This window comes from Onychomys torridus, chromosome 3 (assembly GCF_903995425.1).
Source record: "Onychomys torridus chromosome 3, mOncTor1.1, whole genome shotgun sequence".
In the NCBI taxonomy this organism is placed as follows: domain Eukaryota; kingdom Metazoa; phylum Chordata; class Mammalia; order Rodentia; family Cricetidae; genus Onychomys; species Onychomys torridus.
In genome coordinates, this window is record NC_050445.1 from 141435504 (window position 1) to 141458502 (window position 22999).

Below are 22999 nucleotides of genomic sequence, written 5' to 3' on the forward strand. Positions count from 1 at the left end.
GTGTTACACAGCTTTTGCATTTTATATAATGGCATAAAAATACTTTTCAGCTTATTGGGAAATACAGATTCTTTGTTAAAAACAATCAAACGTATAGGGGATTGTGTTTTTGGTATATCCCCAGTGTAGATGTGTATATACAAGGTTCTATACCACACACATCTCTGAGAGATGCATTGTAAAGTGATACGCTTGGTTAACTCTGGAAAAGGAAGGTAAGAGAATGCCTGTGGTGGGCAGACAAGCCTTTGGCTTAAGTACTCTGACTTTTTTGCAAGTCATATGTTAATTGTACAAATGTATTTATTTATTAAATGTATTTATTCATTTATTTATTTTTGGTTTTTTGAGACATGGACTCTCTGTTTAGCCCTGGATGTCCTGTAACTCACTCTATAGACCAGGTTGGCCTTGAACTCACAGAGGTCTGCCTGCCTCTGCCTCCTGAATACTGGGACTTAGGGCATGTGCAACTATGCCCAGAAAGTGCTTTGTTTAGTTTTTTTCTACATCTCCTTTATAAGAAGCTACAAAGCTTCTCTATTGTAGTCTAGACTGGGATGTCACCCATCCAAGTACTAACTAGGTCTCACCCCTCTCAGGTTTGGAGATCAAGCATGTTCAGGTTGATAGGGCCATAGACTAGACTAGTTGTGCAAATTTAAATCAATAATGTAAAAACCTTTAGAGAATGGTGATAGTAAGTCAAGTTCCAATGAAGTTAAATCATTTTGATCAGCCACTTGGTCCCTTTTCTGGTGACTTCATCATAGTTTCCACCCAAGAATGTCAATTCTTTTTTCAAAGGTTAGGTACATATGAATTAACGTTCTAGTCAACATTATAAAACCCATTGATTATGAAGCATAAAACAGTATAACATGTTGCCTGTATGTACACACCCTGAGGCCAGTCTGCCTGAGCTTAGCTTCCCCATTGTGTGACCTCTCTGTCTCAGTTTCCTAATTTCTACCAGGAGTACCTGTCTCATATAGGTTGTTGTTAAATAAGTCGTCTCTACAGTTCTTAGACCAACACTTGACACATAGTAAGGGTTGAAGATTGTTGTCACTGCTGTCATTACCCTCTCAACATCTTGGTGCTTAGAAGACACTATGATAGCTTGTCATATCTATTCAAACTCCTTTCCTGTGTACATGTATGCATGTATTACTCATGCATATATCCATGTGTTTATGAAAGCAAGTATAGATATATTTTAACTAAAACTTTATTATATTATTCTTTCCTTTTATAGCCCTTTTTATGTCTCAGGTCATATTTTAGAAATGTCTCGTCATGACATTAAATAAGATGACTATTTGAAATAGAAAAAACAGATGTATCTGGTCTTAAGTAGTTGTGGTGCAGGGGCACTTGACATTCAAGTGAATGATGGATTATTTCCTGGGGCTCTATGGGTATTGACATGCCCCGTCCAAGGAGGATCGTCAGCCTGATGTGTTGAACAGCACTAACATTTTAAGTTGCTTACCTTCAAGGCCAATCTGCAGATAGCTGTCAAATGTCACTGTGGGAAAGAAGTTGGAACCTGGTTCTTGGTAATGAAGTAGAATGTTCCATAGAAAGCACATTGGTCATTAATGGGTGTTTCCTCCTCTACCTCTCACTGGCTTTCCAGAAGATGTTTCACAAGACAGAGGAATTCTTTCCCAAGAAGATGGAGAGTGATGTGGATGATATGGACACATCAGACACGCAGTGGGGCTGGTTCTACCTGGCGGAATGTGGGAAGTGGCACATGTTTCAGGTACCCTGCCCCAAGCTTCACAGGCAAGGGCTCGCTGGTGTGTAGTCATGTTCATGGAGCCCTGCAAAGATCCAGCCCTAATGGAAACCCGAGTAGCTAGAAGTCTGTTTCTTCCCCGGCAATGGCCTCTTAGAAGCAGTGGTAAGCTTAGACAGGGAGCATGCCTGGGTGATGGACTCCGGCGCATACTAGCACATCCAGGTTTGATCTGATGGAAACAGAGGGTGGGAAGCGCTCTGGGTGTCATGTTAGGTGCTGTATGCATCCTGTGTGTCCTCACAACAGCTATGAAGCAGATGGCAGTGCACCATCTTCTGTCAAAGAATGGGGGAACTCAGGAAAGCTCATTTGCTTGGTCCAAGTTGCAGAGAGAGTTTAACTGAGGCTTGAACCCCCACACAAGAACTTATAGATTGGGGATTTTTTCCCTCCCATTGTTCGGTTATCAGGCTGGTGGAAGGTTTACTTGAGTCACTTAGTGTAATCATTAGATAATGTGTGAAACTCGTGATAACATGTGAGATGACTGTGGCAGAGACCTTCATAACAGTAGCTGTTTCTCCCCTGGATGCCGTTAATCATTTTCCATGTGCAGGTTTGGTTGTGCTCCCTGTGTGTGTGGGAGGTAGAACAGGAGGTAGTAGGCATCCTTCATTCCTCTGTTCTCTGTCACTGTGACCTCAGCTCCACTTCTGTGGCCAACCCATTACCGTGAACAGCTGGTAAATGCAACTTTCTGGTTTGTCTTAAAGCCGGATACCAACATTCAATGTTCAGTTAGCAGTGAAGATATCGAAAAAAGCTTCAAAACAAACCCTTGTGGCTCCATTTCCTTTACTACTTCCAAATTCAGCTACAAGATAGACTTTGCAGGTATGTTTCCCCTCCTAGTTGTGTGTTTCTAGAGTATTCTTAGACTATCGGCACAGTGCGGTCTGCAGCTCAGGATTAGCCAAGATGTCTTGAAGCATGAAGTAAATCCTCCTGTTCTATGCAAAAGTAGCTCTGTAAAACTGCACTGTTAGACTCTTGAGCAGCACTGCCATTTATAAAAGCATGTTTCTGTGTTCATGTGTGTTAACATACGTGGTGTTGGCCGTGTGTTTTGAGTTCATGTAAAGCTCTATAGCTCTTGTTCTCATGTTTTGATTTTTGAGATGAGGTCTCTGTGCATTGCTGGTCTGGTCTTGAACTCACAATCCTCCTGCCTCAGCCTCCAGAGCAGCTGGGATTGCAGGCCTGTACTGCTGCGCCTAACTTACAGTGCTTATTTTACTCAGCACCCCATCCCTGGACATTGATTGGAATTGGGAACCTTTTTATCTTAAACATCAAACTAAATATCAAATGAGAAAGTCACTGGTACCTGGCAGTTGTTTTAAGACCAAAAGGAAGCCAGATGAGATTCCTGTTGGTAGTTTGCTTAGATGGCTGTCTCTTCAATGGATACTGCTCCTGATGTTTCCTCGTTTCACTGGCTCTTTCATAGATGAACCCAGGCACTGTGCTGATCAGCTTCAGTTTAGACCTGTGCCTCTTTGGATTCACCCGCCATGTGGGGTCATGTTATCAGGTGTCTCATGAAAACTGTTGGGTTCAGGCCGTGATTCTCACTCAGGTTGCCTTCACCCACTGTTTATGGCTTGAGGCAAAGGAGATTGGGATGGGCAGCTTCTTAATGACTGCCCATGTGGTCACTCTACATTTGGTCTTCTAGCTGGTCTTTCCCAGTTGCTGAGTTGTCTTTCTGACTGGTGTGCTGAGGATGGAGTGTAAGCCTGAAATGCTTTCCCAGAAGTGGTAAGGGTTTGTCAAGGATAGTACAGACATAGCTAAGAAATACCATCCTACCAAACATGATTTTCTTGCAATTGCTGATTGTCAAGAATGATCCAAAGAATAGATAAATAAGTTAAATTCGAAGAGTGATAACAGTTTCATTTTACTTCCAGTTAATCCTGACTTTAAACAATTTTAGCATCAGGCAAGCAGGCTTCTCATAAGGAATGCTGACATTGGTATTCTGTTCCAGCAGAAGGCGTCTGGCAGATGCTATAGTGTTCCGTGCTAGTGCTGTATACAAGCACAGTTCTGGAGGCAGGACAGACACAGTGTGATATACACAGACTTCAGGCTTTGTAAAGGGGGATACCATTGTTGAAGTGTGTGGTAGGTAATTCAGCAGGCCCCTTGTGACTAAGAATATTCACTGGTGAACTATACTCTAAGATTCCTAAGTGCTTTGTAGATGCTCAGAATATAGTTCACTAGATAGGGTACCTTCTTAGTATGCATGAAACCCCAGCACATCATAAACCAGGCATGGTGGTGCATGCCTGTAATTCCAGCACTCAGGCTGTGGAGGTAGGAGGATCACAAATTCAAGGCCAGTCTCAGCTACATAATGTGTTCAGGCCATTCTTGCCTCCACGAGACCCAGAATCAAAAAAAAAAAAAAAAAAAAAAAAGATCTTTACTAAAGTATGGCAGTGGTGTGTGGCAACAAACAAATAAATGGTGCTGCTCTAAGGTGCAGGTGCTAGCATTTCCCACAGCCTTCCCAGGACCTTTAACCCCAGCCATCTTGCCATTGTCCAGCTTCTCTCTGTGAAGGACATGGAGACAGCTGTGAAGAAGACTCCACAGGTTTTGTGCCATGTCCTGAGATGATCTTGCTTTTCCCTGAGTGGTGGCAATGCCCTAGTGTGCTGAGTCTAGGAGAATGCAGGAGTGGCAGAGCCCACATTTGACAAATGCAGTGGCGTTTGTTAAGATTTACTGCTTGCCTAGAGGATAAACGGGACCTGGTACATACTGCCAAGGCCATGGCAGAAGATGCTAACTAGATAGTAGCCTCTGTCACTGTGATCTTTGTGTAAATATGTGTTGTCTCTGGTCAGGTTTTCTTTTCCTTTTTCTTTGGTTTAGGTGCACAGTTTCAAGAAGAGTAAAGAAACACGCATTTTTGAAATTGTATGAGTTGTGCAAATGTTATATGGAAATGTATCCCTTTCTAATTTCCAAATTCTTAGAGAAACCAGAATGCATTTCTCCATGGAACAAATCCAATGGAAGATTTAGTATATGATGTCTTTCTATGCTTTTAAGTTTCTGCCTTTAGAATTCTTGTGTTTTAGTGACAGTTTACCTGAGGTGTCATGCACAACAGGACACCCTGCACATAGAGCAGGGTATGAGTGAGCATCATGGTGTGGCCCAGATCAAGCACTGGAGCAGGGTCCTGCTCTGCACCTTTACAACGTGACGAATAGGCGGATGATGAACGACCTTAACTACCCAGCTGTCAGCTCCTCCCAAAGCCACACGGCCACCATATGTTGTGGCTACTAAGCTGCATGACACTTGGGAACACTGTGTGTTTCTGTGCCTCATCTGATCTGTCTGTCTTTGTGTTCAGAAATGAAGCAGATGAATCTCGTCACTGGAAAACAGCGCCTGATAAAAAGGGCTCCTTTCTCCATCAGTGCCTTCAGGTATTGTAAATGGGGAGCGCAAGGAGCGGGGCTTCCTCCCCTGCTTTTTCCTACTCTTTGGCAGAAAACCAGGTAGACCAACATTCATCTCATGGACTAATAGTGATCTTTGCACTATTAAACCTCTCATTTGCTGATAAAATAACCATTGTCTTTTGCCATTGTTTCCTTTCATTCTCTTCTGTCATATGGATGTCCATATATATATATATATATCTTTTTCTTTCAATTCTTAGACCAGTGTGCATGATAATTATAAGATGTCATGTGTTTTATGTTTAAAACCCTTAACATGGCCTATTGAGCTTAAGTTTGAATTTGAACTGGACATACTCTCACAGAACTTTCCAGATATTTGACCATAAATCCCAGAGAACTGCCCACTTTGTCTGCCCCTGCACTAATGTAGATCCCTGTTGAGCAACTCTTAGATATAACGCCAGTCCACGTTGACTAGAGACCTGGGAGGATGCTCTGCCACCGCGGCAGTCTATCTTCCCAGCATCCAGCTTGAATGTTTTCATTTTGCTTCCGTTGCCATATATAGACTAAAAAAACAAAAAAACAAAAAACTGTGAAGTGCCAGAGGCAAATAAATTTGTTGCACAAAGGAATGGAAGACAAGTGGAAAATTTCAAGAGTGTATCTCCTATTTTCTAGAATGATTCCTCAAGTGAATGTCAAGTTCTTTCTGTTTGGAGAACTTCAGATGCAGCTGGGAAAGAAAGCGATAGTGTGTGAATTGTAGGGAATGCCCTTCTGCAAAGAAAGGACTTGAAGGGACTAGTAAGGAAAGAAAAACTTGCAGTGTTCTTTCTCAACATGTTTGGCCTATATTTTAACATCACGATTTAAAAGATAATGAAGGCTTTCCTGCATCTGGCACACAGAGAGTCTGTTCTTACCTGCTACATCATGTATGCATTCCTCAGTGCCAGGAATAGAATACAGGAAGTGAGACACAGTAACAGGAAGTGTTTCACAGTTGTGTGTTGGTATAGCTGGTATCCCTTCGAGGGGGGTGAGAAGTCCATGCTAGGGTCAAACATTTTCTTCCGTCCCAGGGTGTACCAACTGTAAAACAAAGGCAGAAGGGGGGGCGTACACAGCAGAGGACAGCAACTGAGGCATAAGGAAAGGGGGGGACTGAAGTGTGAAAACTAAGGGATGAAGGTCGGGAGCTGCTGATGCGGATGGCACTGGGCACTCATCACAGGCCTGGTAAATGTGTGTTCTGCTAAGCCCTGGGTCCATACAAGTTATTTAAACTTTCCCCCATAGCTGAAAGATGCATTGTACAAAGTGCGAAAAAATGGAGAGCTTTCAAAAAATAACTTAGTGTTTAAGTTAATTTAAATAATATTTCCTATAGTATTTGAAGTTCTTCTAGGACTCTCTTAGGACAATTTGAATGTTCCTACAATCACACTCATGATGAAGGAAAGTATGAATTATGCCAGAGTCCTTTGTTAACTGACTGAAATTCAAAACTGGAAGAAATGCCTTTCTGGAGAGGTTGCTGGAAGATAGGCACCCTCCACATTTCTGGTGAGAAGGTTAGTAAGTACAGTGTTCCAAGACTCCATTTAGATAGTATCTTACAGCCATCAGTAAATGCATCCTTTGACTCTGAAATGCCACTTCAGAGATGTCATTCTCTAATAAATTACCGGGCATATGAAATGACAAATGGACAGATCTGTTCTTTGCAGCATTCCGAATGGAGTAGCAGAAGCTGAAACAAGCCAAGTCTCACCAGAAGTAAGCGGCTCAATAAACTACAGTTCTGTCTCCAAGCTCTTCTGTTATTTGGGCCCCAAATCCTAGGGAACCACCCACTTTGTTCCTGCACCAATGCAGAACCCTTCTGGGCAGTCCCTAGATGACACATCAAGCCCCTAGTGACTAAAGAGGCCTAGGGAAGATGCTCCACAGTGGAAGTACCTCAGCTCCCGTTCGCTGTGCCTGGGCTGCACATTACCTCTTGCTCCCCAGCCATGCACAGATGAATGGAATTGTGTGTGTGTGTGTGTGTGTAGCAGAGAAGGCATTTATTAATTGAGTGTTAACTGAGTGTCTGCCATGTGCTGGGATTCCCCTTGGCCCTGGGAATGAGGAGATTGCATACATATTGATAAAGATCATGATAAGAATTGATTAAATGAACAGAACAACCTAGGGGCAAAAATGTGTGCTTTGTGCTACCATTTGTGTTGAGTAGAACTTGGCTTTCTGAAGAAGGAAGCAAAGGACATCTGGGTCTAGAGACAGTGACTATGTGGAGGAGGAGTGAAGAGTAAGAAGTGACCAGGACACTGCCTGGAGTAGGGACAAAGGTTCCCACTCTGTACTTATTGGCACTTTTAATATCTTCCTGAGTGGTTTCCAGCACTTACACAGGCAGCTCACCACTGACTGTGACTCTAGCTCCAGGGCATTGGATGCCCTCTTCTGGCTTCTGCAGCCACCTACACATGTGCAGCACACTTACACACAGATACACACACACATACAAATAAAAATCTTTTAAAAATTATGTATTGTATTGGGGTTCCCCCCATAATTTAACAGAAGTGAGCTAAGGATAGGTTTGAGGTTGGTTAGTTTCATCCACTAACTTTGAGTTCCCGAGAAAGGTTAGTGTACCTGTTTTACATTTTGCTGTTGAACCTCCATTGCCACCATCTCTGTGTTGGTGTCCTGTGGCATGACCATGTTACATGACTTTTAAAGATTTGCTGCCGAGCGATTGACTGCACTCAGCAAGTCAGGGTGCTCTGTCTGAGGAAATAGGAAGGGAGGGCTGAGTCAGGTCATAGAGGACAGCAATGGCTGGTAAAATTTCCAATTTCATTCAATACAAATATTGTAGACGCTTCAGATATTTTTCTAAGTCAGCCTAATTTTTCTTAGAAATTCCTTTTCTTTGGCTAAAATATAATTCACATTTTATGGAAATGTCAACAAAAAGGAATTGAATTAGCAGTTTTTGAAGTGTTGAAGCTATGTAGATTTGTATATTCCTATCAAAATTTATAACTCAGCATTTAAAAATTAGGAAAGTAGACATTCAGTAAATATTTCTAAGTGAAGCCAAAGGTTAAACTTAATTGAGTTTGTCATGAATATATTGCAAACAGAAAACTCAGCCGTGGAGAAAAGGCTAAATCCCCAACACTAATTATCTGCTTCTGAATCTCTGCTCTGTCTTTTGCTGTTTGAAGTTACATCTGTGAAAATGAGGCCATCCCCATGCCAACACACTGGGAGAATGTGAATACCGAAGTTCCCTACCAGGTAAGGGCAGAAGGACTGTTGGACAGGCCATCCTGGGCCAGCAGGTGGGAAAACCACTGTTAAACTCTGCAAACATCTTCTTCCAGCTGGTTTCCCTGCAGAACCAAACCCATGAATATAACGAAGTTGCCAGTCTCTTTGGGAAAACAATGGATCGGAACCGAATTAAAAGGATTCAAAGGATTCAAAACTTAGACTTATGGGAGTTCTTTTGCAGGTAAGTGGGTTTCCCATCTCTCTTTTCTCCTTGTCTCACTCTTCCAAATTGTAGGGATAGCCACACAAGGTTAGCTGTGTTCTCTCGCTGTCCTTCTCTTGCCATGCCTTAATTTTTTTTTTACATTTATTTTATTTTATGTGTATGACTTTGTCTGTGTGTATGTCTGTGCATGTGTGGTGTCTGTGGAGGTCAGACAGGGCATTCTGTCCCCTGGTACTGGAATTAGAGGCAGTTGTGAGCCTATGTGAGTCCTGCAAGAGACAAAATCCTCTTAACACCCAAGCCATCTCTGTGGCTCTTGCTGGCCTCTCAGCCCTTTTCTCCATCCTTAGAGAGCATAGTCTCCTGGAATGCATTCAGCCAGCCAGATGGGAGAAGCTCCATCTTCGCTAGGTCTGAAACTGCATCTTGGTTGAAATGGAGCTCTTTAGCTTTGCTGAAGCTACTTGCCTCAGCACTTTAGATTGAATTAGAAATCTCTGGAAATACTGACTTAAAAAAACAAAACAAACAGTTCATATATCCTTCCTGCAGCTCTTTGCTTGTTTTGTTTGAAAGAACACTTTACAATTTACCTTCAGATTTCTTGCTTCACTCAGTTTATGCTCTGGATTTAAAAATCTCTATTCATTACTAAATCTACTTTAGTAATGATTGTTAGATTTCTCAGTGTGCCTTTAAATATAAAGCTTATTACTTAAAACTTAATTTGTTACCCAAGTTAACCTGTTATGTTGTACTTTTGTAATAAATAATATTTAAATAGTGGTTTTCTGAAATATTTTAAATAAACATTTGTAGATGAGATTTGATTTCTGACATTTTTGTTATAAGATTTTAATGATTTATTCAGAAGAATTTCAAATCACCAGAGAAGTAGAATTCTACCATAATAAGCCCTGTGTACTTGTGATCCTGTCCAACATCTGTCGGGGTTTGCTACACAGGCAGATGAGGAGGCACATCCCTGCTAGTCCAGCACACAGAAAGCTAAAGCAGAACTGTGAGTTCAAGGGCTACAGAGCAAGCTGGAGGCCGCTTGCACTACTATATAGTGAGACTGTTTCAAAAAAACAATCAAATAAACATTTGCCAAAAACAGACCAAGATTAACCACACATAATCAGTTGCTTTGTTATTGGAATGTATTTCTGTCCCCCATTTCATTTGCATGTACTTGAGAATTAGGCTGGTTTTCCTTTGGTAATTGTTACAGTTTTGTTTCCTGTTGCTATGGTAAAATATCCTGACCAAAACAACTTAAGGGAGAGTTTATTTGGCTCACAATTCCAGGTTACAGTCCATCATTTCAGGGAAGTCAAGGTGGTGAGAAAAGTTAAGAATATTGATGCGGGCTGGAGAGATGGCTCAGAGGGTAAGAGCACTGGATGTTCTTCCAGAGGTCCTGAGTTCAGTTCCCAGCAACCACATGGTGGCTCACAACCATCTGTAATGAGGTCTGGTGCCCTCTTCTGGCTGTCAGAGGTACATGCGGATAGAACACTGTATATACATATAATAAACATCCACAGTCAAGTCTTGAATTAATGAATGTGTTCTAGTGCTCAGCTTGCTTTCTCCACTATTACCTAGATTCTCCTGTCATCCACACTGACCCATTCCAATTAACTTAGTCAAGAAAATCCCTCAAAGGCATGCCCACAGATCAGCCTAATCTAAAATGCTCCTCGGGCTGGAGAGATGGCTCAGCCATTAAAGGCTAGGCTCACAACCAAAAATATAAAATGTTCCTCAATGAGACTCCATCCCCAGGTGACTCTACATTATGTAAAGTCCTCAATTGAAGCTCACCATCACAGTAATGGTATATGGAATTCTTCTGTGGCTCCAAGTCTCTGGGCCTCAGTTTGTTCCAGATATCCTTGTACTATAGCAACAGTACAAGGCTTTCAGCTTGTGCTTTTTATAGTCTTGAGTGTTTACCAAAAACCTTATATTTCTGACAGTCACTGAATTTAAAAAGGTTTTATTCAATTTGTTTTGGGAAAAATAGAAGCCTCTGCTCCCTATGATTTTATTCTTTCAGTGATTCAGTTAGTTTTTCTAAAGTGAGTTGGTGAAACTTACTTATTCTTTAAATAATTAGATTATTTAATTTTATGTGTATGAGTTTTTGCCTGCATATATATATGTGTACCACATGCATATCTAGTGCCCGTGGATGTCAGAAGAGGGGGTCAGGTCCCCTGGAACTATAGGTGGTTGGGAGCTGCCATGTGGGTTCTGGGACCTGAACCAGATCCTCTGTGAGAGCAACAAGTGCTCTTCACTGCTGAGCCATCTCTGGAGCCCCTGTTGCGATTATTCTTAATTTAAGTCTCTGAGATGGAGTTCATACTCATCTTCTTCATACTTCAGAGCTCTAAGTAAAAGCATAAAAATGTAGTGCTGAACCCTATAGCATTTTATACTACGAATTTACTAGAAAATGTCCTTACTTTATGCCCTTTGTGATCTTCTGTAATGTCAGCCCACAGACACCGGCCATGACAGTGCAAACTACCGAGGCTTGTGGTATAGGCAGCCTGTCACTCTGAAATCTTTCTGCAGAACTAAAATAGCCTCACCGGTCTCATTGCCATGTCAGCTGTAACTCATCATCTGTAACGATAGCCAGGCCCTGAGTGAGTCCACCCTGCTACATATTATACATGCCTTTCCTACTTCTCTCCTTCCTCTGCCCAGCAAGTAGTCTTAGCCCCCACTTTGTGATAGGCAGTATTCTAGGTCCTTGGGATTTGATGATATATAGGTCTGTAGGTCAAAGAACCAGGCCACTGCTATGTATGGGTGAGCACAAAGATGTATGGGAACACAAAGTGAGGGCATTGATTCACCCTTGCCCTAAAGGAGGGTGAATGGGGGTACTAAGGAGAGCTTCCTAAAGCTGGTGTTATTTACACTAGGCATGGGCCAGGGAAAAGGAGGGCATCTTAGACTTGGGGGCATAATGCCAAGATGTATCTAAAAATTGGAACACAGAAAATTCAGAGACTTTCAAATAGACTGTGCAACTTCCCTCCATAGCTCTGAGTCAGATTGTCCGGACCATAAATTAAAATTAGCAGCACTTTATAAGCCACACTAGTCATGCTTTATTGTTGTTTGTTTTTTCTGAAACAGTGGAAAGTCTGTAAAACTTCGGGTGGTTGAGAGAGAGAGAGAGAGAGAGAGAGAGAGAGAGAGAGAGAGAGAGAGAGAGGTGGTATTGTGTTCCCCAAAATATTGTGCACCCTAATAAATTTATCTGGGGTCAGAGAACAGACAGCCACTAGATACAGAGGCTAGAAATGGTGGCACTCATGCCTTTAATCCTAGCATTTCAGAGACAGAAATCCCTCTGTATCTCTGTGAGTTCAAGGCCACAGTGGAAATAGCCAGGCGTGGTGACACACGCCTTTAATCCCAAGAAGTGAGCCTTTAATCCCAGGGAGTGACGGCCAAAAGAGAAAGATATATAAGACGTGAAGACCAGAAACTAGAACATTTGGCTGGTTCAGCATTCAGGCTTTGGAGCAGCAGTTCAGCTGAGATTCATTTGGATGAGGACTCAGAAGCTTGCAGTCTGAAGAAACAAGACCAGCTGAGGAACTGGCAAAGTGAGGAAGCTGTGGCTTGTTCTGTCTCTCTGATCTTCTAGCATTCACTCCAATAACTGGCCTCAAGTTTGATTTTATTAATTAGACCTTTTAAAATTCCTTTGGTAATGAGATATTTTTGATTGTCCTGTGGTGGAGTGTAGGGGCTATTGGCAGCTGGTGGATAGAGGTCAGGAATGCTAACAATCTGACAATGTGCAGATCAGCCTCCACAACAACTTCTCCATCCCCAAATAGTGTTCTACTAAGGTTGAGAAGCTTTGGTGTAAGGAATCAGAGCTTGAAGCAGGGAGAGCAGTTTAGGAAATGGTTTCTGTAATTAAACTGAGACACTTTGGACAGCCTTTCAAGCAAAGTGGTGTTGCTGTGTCGGAGCAAAGGCAGCAGTTTGGAGGAATTGACAATGTAAGATCATAGGGCTTGGTGTATGATTCTCTGTGTACACTGGGTGAGTGAGAAAGACAGGTAGTGCCACTCCCAGATCCTGGTTTGTCTTACTTGACTAAAGGAATATGAGTAGACAGAAGATGTGGTCTTCTGTGTAGAGACCATGGGAGGGAGTAGCAGCCGATACTCTATGGTTGCATCAGGAAATTGATGTAGACTAGTGATGAAGGCTAGAAGATATGGGATGCTAGCAACCAGGAATGATAAGATGACCAGAGAATGTGTGTATACATTAAGAAAAGAGGACCAGACTCTGGAGAGGATGAGCAGAGGACAGGAAACCAGTAGACCATAGAGTTGCAGAAGCTAATGGAACCAGAGGGATAATCTGCAGGGTAGCACCCTGAGGAAGTACCAGGGAAGATGCATATTAGACATGTTCTTGGAGTTTGCAACAGACCATAACGAAAGGGAAAGTAATATTTGATGTTGTATCATGTGGATAAGTAATGGTTGACAACTCCTTCAGGAAGTTTGGCATTGGGAGGTGGAGAGGAAATAAGGAAGTGGGTAAAGAAAAGAGTACTTTTGTTTTGTTAGGGTTTATTATTATTATTTCTTTAATGGTTAACATTATAATTGGAAGAAACTCACAGAAAAGGAGAGGTGAGAGAACAGGAGGGGAGGGCAGTTGATTGATTAAACTCTCAAAGAGCATGATGGGATGAGATTCAATGACCATGTGCCAGAGAAGAGGTAGACATGTGTCCAGTTAGACTTATGTGGAGGGGAAAGCCTGGCTATACTACAGACTCTAATCCTCTCAGTTTCCATGGTGGAATAAGTGAAGTCACCTACATAGAGTGAGAAGTCACCTACATAGAGTGAAGCACTGTGGAGATGTAGATCAGAGGCCTAGAAAAAGGAGAGACTAAAGTGCCCACTGTGGGAAGTGGGGTAGAAGAGCTGGGAACCACAGGATTCCCACACTGAGGGTTTAGCTGAAGGTGAAGGTAGAGCATGTGGGTGTCTGGAGGAGTCCAAGAGGAGTTGCACGAGATTTACTGAGAGGGACAGTGGAAGAGCAGCAAGGTAAACATGGCTGGAGCAGCCAGAGTATTAGAGCAGTACGAGCCCCGTCTTGATAAGTATGTGAGCTTTGATCAACAGAGATGCCTGGCCTGGCTGTGTATCAGAGCCCTCTCTGGGACTCTAACAGGTAGAGGGATCCATCACCCAATCCGGATCCACTGACTCAGAACCCCTGATTCTACAGTGTTTCTGATCTTCATCTGGAATGGAAGACCACTGGTCTAAACCCAGATGAATGTCCTCAGTCCAGAGCATGGAGACACTGCTTCTCTGCGACAGTGTATGGGCCAGAGACTGGGCTTTTTGGAACCTTGATCCTTAGAGGATGGGGATATTGAGACAGCTTTGAGAGCTGTGTGCCACAGTACTTTGTGTAGATTGAGAAGTAAATGTGATTTGACCCAGTGGGTAGGGTTAGGAAATATTTACTGTAGTTAGTCTAGGTTTTTCCTTACAAGTTTAACTCAGGAGTCAGGTTTTTGGAAGACCAAAGGTATGGTTTGTGAGCCCCCATTTCCTGGCTTTGTTAGTAGGAGTGCAAACCTTTAACCACCCAGTCTACTCTGCCTCTGGCTGGTGTATGTGCTCCTTCCATTCCAGTAGCCATTTAGTGTTTCATGGCCTGCGGATGCTCAGTGCCAGACTGTAGGTGGAGGTTTTCTGTGTCCCGGCAGTTGCTCCCAAATAACTATAAGAGACTTAATAGAAATTATAAATGTTTGGCCAATAGCCCAGGCTTGTTACTAAGTCTTACAACTTAAATTAACCCATTTCTATTAATATATGTATTGCCATTATCTGTCTTTACCTGTCCTCTGGCATGTTTTGCTCCCTCTGTGTCTCTTGGCAACTCTTCTGACTCCGCCCTTCTTCCCAGCATTCTGTTTGGGTCTCCCCCTAACTTTATCCTGTCCAGCTGTTGTCTAGTCAGCTTCTTTATTAAGCCAATTATGGTGATATATATTCACACAGTGTAAAGAAGTATTCCACACAAGATTCTTTATTTCATGGTTTATAATGCCTATGAAATGCACATTCTAAACCATGATTCACTTTAACCTGTGTCTGGGATGTAATGACAAGTGAGCATCTTTTTAAAACACCTATGTATGTGTGTTTCTACATGAATTTATGCATGCCACAGGTGTAAGAAGCCAGAGGGCACCAGAGCACTTGGACCTGGAGTTATAGGTGATTATGAATCATTTGGTGGGGTGCTAGGACCAGAACCTGAGTCCTGTACTAGAGCAGTAAGTGCTTTTAGCCTCTGAGCCTATCTCTAGCCCCAGATATCTTCATTTGTTTTTAGAATGGAATCTAGGTATTACAGCTCATAAAACTTGACCTTAGAGGTAAATGTATTAATCAGGTGTTTGCTTTCACAAAACAACCACCACCACAATATGGATTAATGAATACCAAACCTAATAAGGAAAACCTTTTGGATAATTTAACTCAGCCTCTCTAAGTGGTTGAGAAAGTTTCTTATGACGGAAACAGTATGTTCCAGGTGATGGTACAAAAAGAATGAGTAGCAGGTGATGAGAAGTCTTGAATGGCAAGCTTGCTGCTTCAGCCCAGCAGTGTCATCAGGCACTTAAATGAAGGTGTAGGTTGCTTGTCACACTCAGGCAGCTTGAATTCTGAGTGAACTTAGAGTCCGAAAGACTTTGGGAAGTTGGAAATGGACCAAAACAGATAGTTTACTTTTTTAAAGCATTCTTTTCCATTAGCTGTTAAGTGAAGGATATGTGTGTTGTTAAAAAATAATGAGACAGTTCATACCCACAGTCTTAGAAAGAGAGACTGGGGAGAATTTCTTAGTGGGAAATGTGCTGTTTTTGTGTGGGTGAAAGAGTAGCTTGATGCATGCCCTTCTGTATGAGCTGCGGTCTGCAAAGACAGTTGCTCTAATCACAGCCCAGACACTGAAATTTGATAAATATTACTAAACGACCTCTGAGGACTATGCATTTTCATTTCTGTCATCATTTGAATGCATGCGTTTTAGTCACCTGTTAAGATAAAATTTGTCAGTTTATAATATAGGTATTTTACTTTGCTAATTAATTTTTACGTTATAAACTGAAATAAGTCTAAAGTATCAGGTTTATCTGTCAGTTCCGATATGATTAGCTGGGAGAGGTCTGATCTGAAAACTTCTGAGAATTTTACTTGACTGTACATGGTATGGAAGACATATCGATGACACTGTTAACCCAGTGCACTGTCTCTGGTCACACCAGAGGCTAATGATAGCTGGGCTGGGGCTCTGTTCCCTCCTAAGGTTTGTAAGCTAAGAGGTAGCCAGAAAATTCTGGTTAAGTAAAGATGTTTTGCTGTGGAGAAGGGGCTGGAAGGGTGAGGAATAGCTGGGGGGATAATGTGTGTTTCCCAGATAACAAAGCTGAGGGAATTGCTCATAGCTTTTTGGGAAGTGGTTATCTGTGGAGTTATTTTATAAAAGAGAAGGACTGTTGTATGTTTAGAGGAATGTCATAGGCCAGTCAGTAGATGTGAAAGTGGATTCTAGTTCATTGTTGGGATGAATGCACTTTGTAGCAGTTACTGTTGGTCACAGAATGACCCAGCCACAAGTCCTCCCCATTAAAATGAATTGAAGCAACTCTTGGCTTTTCCAGGAAGCTGCTTTCCTGTCCATTCATGGTTCATATTACAGAAGACTTCTGTACCTCAGCCTTCCTGTTGAACCTTGCTCTTTAAAGTCCTAAGTGCCACTTGCTGGTCCTGAGTGTCCTTTTGTATTTCCATGTATTATGTTTTTAAGGAAATCTTGGGCATAGCTCAGGTGAGCTAGCAGAGATGGAAGGGGGTGCCCTATTTTAAATATCTTTTTGGTGAAGCATTTCAAAACCCCAAATGCAGCAAATAGCTTCCATACCCCATATTTCCATCATCAGATTTGACATTCCAGTACTTGGCTCCTTGTCTTTATCTCACATTTCTCTGATAGAGGCAAAGCATTTATTCCATCCCATGCCATTCTTGTTCTCAAAAGGAGATAGATTTTTTTTTTTGCCTATAGTTTTGTGTTTTTACTTCATAGGTATGTATGTCCACCGTATCATTTTGAGAAACACATTGATTTTTACAACATTCTGTTTAGGCTTATTATCTTTTATATTTACATTTAACTTGTGTTTTTGTGAGACAGGGTCTCATTCTGTACCCATGGCTGGCCTGGAACTCACTATGTGGACCAGGCTGGTCTCAAACTCATAAAGATCTTCATGCTTCTGCCTCCCGAGTGCTGGAATTAACCATACCTGGCTCCTGCTTTTTATTTTCATGTACAAATAGATAAGTACCCATTTTTCTATGAAAGATTTTTAGGCCTTTTGATTTTGTCTTGTCTGTTGTTAATATGATCTGTCCTCCATCTCTGATGCACTGAAGATTTGTTCACTGGGAAGAATGTTAAACTGGAGCTTGATTCTCCTTAAACTTCAAAATTCAGTCAGCTGACACAAACTTTGGGTATAAAAGAATAAAATGTCCCAGCTCAAAGACAGAATTCTTTGTCTAAATATCTAAGAACTTTGTATATTTGTTTCCAGTCTCATTTGCAACCATTTCCAATGCTTAGCTGCTTTAGATGATCAGCTGACCCCTCCTCCCCTTTTTCCTCTTTGTTCCACAGTGCTGGGATGGAGCCCAGGCTTTCCCACATGACAGACAAGCACTGTACCCCTTCAGCTATATGCCCGGTCTTTTTGGATGTAATTTTCAGCCTTCAGTCTCAATGCTCGCTATACTTTTTGGTTTGTTCATTTTTTAAAAAGTTTCATGCAACCTAGGCTAACCTCAAAATTTTTTTAGCCTAGGATAGCCTTGAACTTCTGATCCTTCTGTCTCTTGTACCTTGGGATTACAAGCACTAAGTACCACACCTCACTGATAGCTGTCATATTTGATGACATGGTTTTTTTGGTGTTTTTTTTTTTTTTTTTTTTGGTTTTTTAAGACAGGGTTTCCCTGGAACTCACTTGGTAGCCCAGGCTGGCCTCAAACTCACAGGGATCCGCCTGCCTCTGCCTCCCAAGTGCTGGGATTAAAGGCATGTGCCACCACCGCCCGGACAACATGATTTTTATGTAACCCAGAGCATTTGAAACAATTTCTTTGCTAGAATTGCTCTGTCTACTCATTTGTCTTATATGATTTATTTATATTGTTATCTCACCCTTTCTATTGAACTTTGCCCTTTAACATTTTATATTAAGAAATACCACTCACTGGTATATTTTTCTGTGTTTCTGTATCTGAATGTTTTGTGATTTTAGGAAAAAGGCTCAGCTAAAGAAAAAGAGAGGTGTCCCTCAGATCAATGAGCAAATGCTGTTTCATGGCACCAGCAGTGAATTTGTGGAGGCAATTTGCATTCACAACTTTGATTGGAGAATCAATGGTGTACACGGTGCTGTCTTTGGAAAAGGTAACATCCGAATCTCAGGTCCAGGTTCAGTCATAGAGGAACGTTCCCTCTCTTTAGGGAAAATCGGTTGCTTTATGATTCAGAGTTGGCAGCAATGAAGCTAAAAGTTACCAGACTCTAGTTTCAGACAGGGTGGAAGTGAGACTTGCACATCTGCCCTAGTCCATAGCTGCCTGGGTTCTGGTTATCCTGATGAGGAGCCCTTGTTAGAGAAGACTTGCAGTACCTGTAGTGTCTGAGTCAGCCCTTTCCATGGCTGAGCCTACACACCAAACTGCTCTATAGCAAATGCACAGAGTGATAGAAACACATTAAGTACCCTCTAGTATAGCAGCTAGTGGTTTTGGTGTTTTGTTTGGTTGGTTTTGCTCGTTAGAAAATGATAGGTAAGAATATCAACATGCACTAAAGGGGAGTGGGGTAAAACTCCACCTTACTTCTAGTGCCATGCACATCTCCGTTCTCCACCCTGGAGCATGACTGGCAGGTAGGGAGAGAGCTGAGGAGGGTAAGGGTGGGCATTTGTCCTCCCAGTCCTTCCTTTGTGCCTCACTTCCAGCAAGAGCGCCGACTCCCCACGTGTAGGATTGGGAGGTGCTAGTTTTGAAGCAGTGAATTAATTTAAGGATAAGTGCTGATATGGCTGCTCAGTGTAGCTGTCAGAGGTCAGAAAGGTCAGACACCAGTTCCATCAATATCGATTGGTTATGAGACTTTGCAATTCATGTCCAATTTTTTTAGAATTAGGCACTTGATTGATTGTGTCAATCATTTCTAGAGAGTTGAATGCTTTATTGAGGTTCATGATAATAACTGACAGTGTTCAGGAATGCTCAGGCAGGAATAAATGTGCTCGATAGCTTCCTCTTACTATATAACAAAACACCCAAGACAGCTTCAAAAAAGGAAAGATTCACTTTGACTCACAGTTTCGAAAATTTCAGTCTGTGCTCCATTGGCACTGTGGAGCCTGTTTTGAGGCAGACCATCATGGCAGAGTATGTCATATAAAGTGAAATGTCCATCCCTCCTGGCAGCTGGACCATGGAAAGTGTAAGGAAGAAGAACGTCTTTGGTTCATAATCCCCCTTTAAGGGCATTCCCTCTCTAAAGTCCCCATACCTCTCATTAACACCAAGCTCCCAGAAGACTAAGCCTTTGGTCCATGGGCCTCAGGGAGACTGCTGTAGCTTTGAACAGTCTCAGAATTTTGTTCCTGAGTATACTTCCTGGATTGCCCTTGTCATAGCCAGCAGCCTCTTGGGTGTGAGCTCCTTGGACAGAGCAGTGTTCTGCAGAGCTTGGCTGGATGTTGGGTAAGGGTTACAGGAAGGAGGTTGAGGAAGGACCCAGCTGGGGAGGACGGCCTCCAGTGAAATCCAGACCTGCCACACTTCTCACCCCAGAATGGTGTTGTGTTTTGTTTTCTGGATTTCCTTGCAAGCTCTCTTTTGGAAGCACAAGTGTGGCACCTAGTGTGTCCAGGGCACAAGAGGACACTAGGGAGACGTGGGACACCTACAGCTGCCTCCATGGGGTGAGGGTGGGAATTGTGCCCTGTTCTTTAGGTGTGCAGAGGAAGGGGTCCCACATCTGTCCCTGTGGTATGGCTCATGTCTATTCTCCTGTCATTCAGAATGTTGTCCCATGCCTTTCTTTCATTTTTTCTCCAAAGTAACTTTGGCTCTTTCTGTTGAAGGAACCTATTTTGCTAGAGACGCTGCGTACTCCAGCCGTTTCTGCAAAGATGACATCAAGCACGGTAACACGTTCCAGATTCACGGAGTCAGCGTGCAGCAGCGACATCTGTTCAGAACCTATAAATCCATGTTTCTTGCTCGAGTGCTAATTGGGGATTACATAAACGGAGACTCCAAATACATGAGACCTCCTTCCAAAGACGGGAGCTATGTGAATTTGTATGACAGCTGTGTGGATGACACCTGGAACCCAAAGATCTTTGTGGTGTTTGATGCCAACCAGATCTACCCCGAGTACTTGATAGACTTTCACTGACCCCGCTTCCCAGGCCCAGTGGTCAAAGCTTTGCTCTCTCGTTGCAGGAGGATTTGGCCCCCTGTCTTCTAGCCGCTAAATATAAATATTGGATACTTTTGAAACAGATGCAGGAAAGAATGCGGCTCCATATATAAAGAAGTACTGGCTGTCAGGTTGGTTATATGTTGTTCTGTTTCTGTCAGTTACAGTTTTGTTAAAGACCAATACTGTTGCCATTTTAACATACATCAATGAGAGCCACTTAAAACCAAATGAATTGGGTCTCATTACCAAGGCTGGGCGGTCTTTAAAGGTCACATGTTTGTGATCAGGTCAAGTGATTTTAGTTTGCGTTCTCCATTAGGAGAACTAACCCTTTATAAATTGAGTTTTGGCATTATTGTCTGTCAATGAGCATGTCCCTTTGTTGGTCTTCTAAAGGGGGCATTAAAGCCCTGAAACAGGCCCTGGTGCTCCCAGAGGAAAGAAACAAAGGCATTGTCTGCCATGCTGGCAGATAAACTAGCAGAAGAGAGGCCAAGACAGCCTGCTTCCCACTGCTGTAGGAAGGCAGGCCGCAGCCCCGGAACAGTTCACACCATTCTCACCTACCTCCCACAGTTGAGTGACCATAGCTGCCAGTGGTCACCAGCTCACAGTTCAGCCCCCATTGCTCTGTGATCCCTGCCTCAAGATGTTTATTTTCTCTTTGTTTTCCAGGCCCTGCAGTGATAATTTCTAAGAGGCTTTATCTGTGTCCACCCCCAACCCCCACACACATATAGCTGTTCCATAGTGATTCCTAAAATCCACATGTCTTAGTAGCTGGCTATTTCCATTTTGAATGATTGTATGTGAAGAGCATGAGATGCTGGGAAGAAGTCTGGTTTCTTTAGAGTAGCGACTGACAGATCCCAACTCCTGAGCAGCTGTGGAACAGATTGTGCTCATGGCTTTGCCTCTCTGCTTCCCTGCTGTGCTGTCCTGAAGATAAAGTGGACGGCACCAGCTTCCTCCTGCCCGTCAGTGTTCTAGCAGAGGTTAGACAACACCCTAGCATGGTGTTGTCCAGGTGTTTAAGTATTAGACTAGGAGCTGCCTCTCTGATTGTCTACCCAGCATTGATTTTCCCATGATTCTTCAAGCCATTCACCTAGAACCTTTCCTAACTCTTAACACTGCATCTTGTCCTACTGTCCCCATTCAGCTTTAGCTGAGACAAAGTGAGCACAATTTAGCTTCTGCTACCCCTGCCTGTGTTGTTCTCTTTATCATTTGAATTGAGAAGCATCTAGAAAGAATACATGTGTGGAACAGGATTAGGGATGGTGATTCTTTCAGCTTCATATATCACCAGATTTTCCTTATAGCCCTGAACATGTGTAATTGTACAGTGGGTAGTACGTAAACAGCACACAGGAAACTGTATGCACAATGCTTGGGAGCTCTGTGGCAGTAATGACTTCCTGGCTCCAATGTGTAGGTCTACCACTGGTTGAAGAAAGGACAAAAAGGACACATTTTAAAACCAACAGTGACCACTGCAGAAGTGCCTGGAGGCAGATAGGCTAGGCTGCCTACCTGCTCACCAAAACCAGTGTTGGAGGCATTAGGCATTCAGGATCTATCCGCCTCTTCTAGCTGTGTTCATGTGAAGTATTGAAGGCCCCCTTCTCTCAAGGCTGTCTCCCCAGCTTTCCATGCACACTTCTCTCGGTACTTGAATGGAATGACTCTTGTAGTTGGGGTTGTTTCCTTTTAGACTTGTGTATCCATGTCAAGGTGACTGAGAAGGCAGGCAGTCTGTTCAATCAGTCTCCTTCATTAGGTTGCATGAGGAAGGCAGGGCACGTCACAGGGCCGCCCTAACGGAGCACTGCATTGTTGATGGACTGCCAGCCCCTTTTACAAGAAAAATGTGATTTTGATGCGTGTTTTAAACTATAATGACATAGAATTCACTCATGTTAAACTTTCACTTGTTTTGTCTGGTAAGTGTATAGTGGAGCATCGTTTCCCCTGCTCATCAAAACCCAGTGGGAGGGGAGAGTAAGGGAAGCCATTGCATAGTGGTGAGCTGTGCTGCAAAGCTGGCTGAATAAATTCCGTTGAGTACAAACTTGTCTTATCTCTGTGTGGAGTCTACACTTGGGGTAAAAAGAAATGTGTTTATGGAAAACATTTTCCTAAATCTTTTATCTCCCACCAGCAACAGTTGAGATTAATGGATCATTTTATTTCTAGACTGCTGGTGGTGGTGGTGATGATGGAGAATTCCAATATTTAATGTCTGAGTGTATTGTTTCCACAGTTGTTAATTAAAGTTTTCTATATCAGGTCTTGGCTGCTGGTGTGTGCTGTGTGTGTGCCTCTGATTTCTGGGTCTCGGTTCCAACTGGAATTTTCCTCTCAAACTTCGTAGACCGTCCAGGATTTTGCTGCCTGTATCTCCCGGAGACCTCTCACTCCAGGTCCTCTTAGTCTTTGTTTAGGTTGTTGTGAACAATGGCTGATCAAATAACCTGGGGGTGAAGTCATGTCCTCTTCTGTTAGAAATTGGAACGTATCAAGGCCTGGTGGCTGCATCGCCCTTCCCTTAAGGGTCCTGGTCCAGTGGGTCAGTTCTGGGGGTGTGCCAGATACTTCCACTCACCAGCACTCCCA

At 42.7% G+C, this 22999-nt stretch overlaps 1 protein-coding gene across 8 annotated transcripts in view; it reads left to right on the top strand.

The window, feature by feature from the left end:
• The window catches only part of Parp11 (poly(ADP-ribose) polymerase family member 11), a 36451-nt gene extending 13778 nt beyond the window's left edge, over window positions 1–22673 (top strand). For 4 of the 8 annotated variants that reach the window (XM_036181174.1, XM_036181177.1, XM_036181178.1 and 1 more), the window contains 7 exons: window positions 1643–1771; window positions 2524–2644; window positions 5190–5265; window positions 8490–8562; window positions 8649–8779; window positions 18186–18337; window positions 20037–22673. In XM_036181174.1, the coding sequence (XP_036037067.1) occupies window positions 1646–1771; window positions 2524–2644; window positions 5190–5265; window positions 8490–8562; window positions 8649–8779; window positions 18186–18337; window positions 20037–20353 (996 nt within the window). In that variant the 5' untranslated portion in view covers window positions 1643–1645 and the 3' untranslated portion in view covers window positions 20354–22673. Of the gene's footprint in view, window positions 1–1642; window positions 1772–2523; window positions 2645–5189; window positions 5266–8489; window positions 8563–8648; window positions 8780–18185; window positions 18338–20036 lie in introns of those variants that run through there. The other 4 variants (XM_036181175.1, XM_036181179.1, XM_036181180.1 and 1 more) reach the window with 3 other exon arrangements.
• Window positions 22674–22999: the final 326 nt, after the last annotated feature.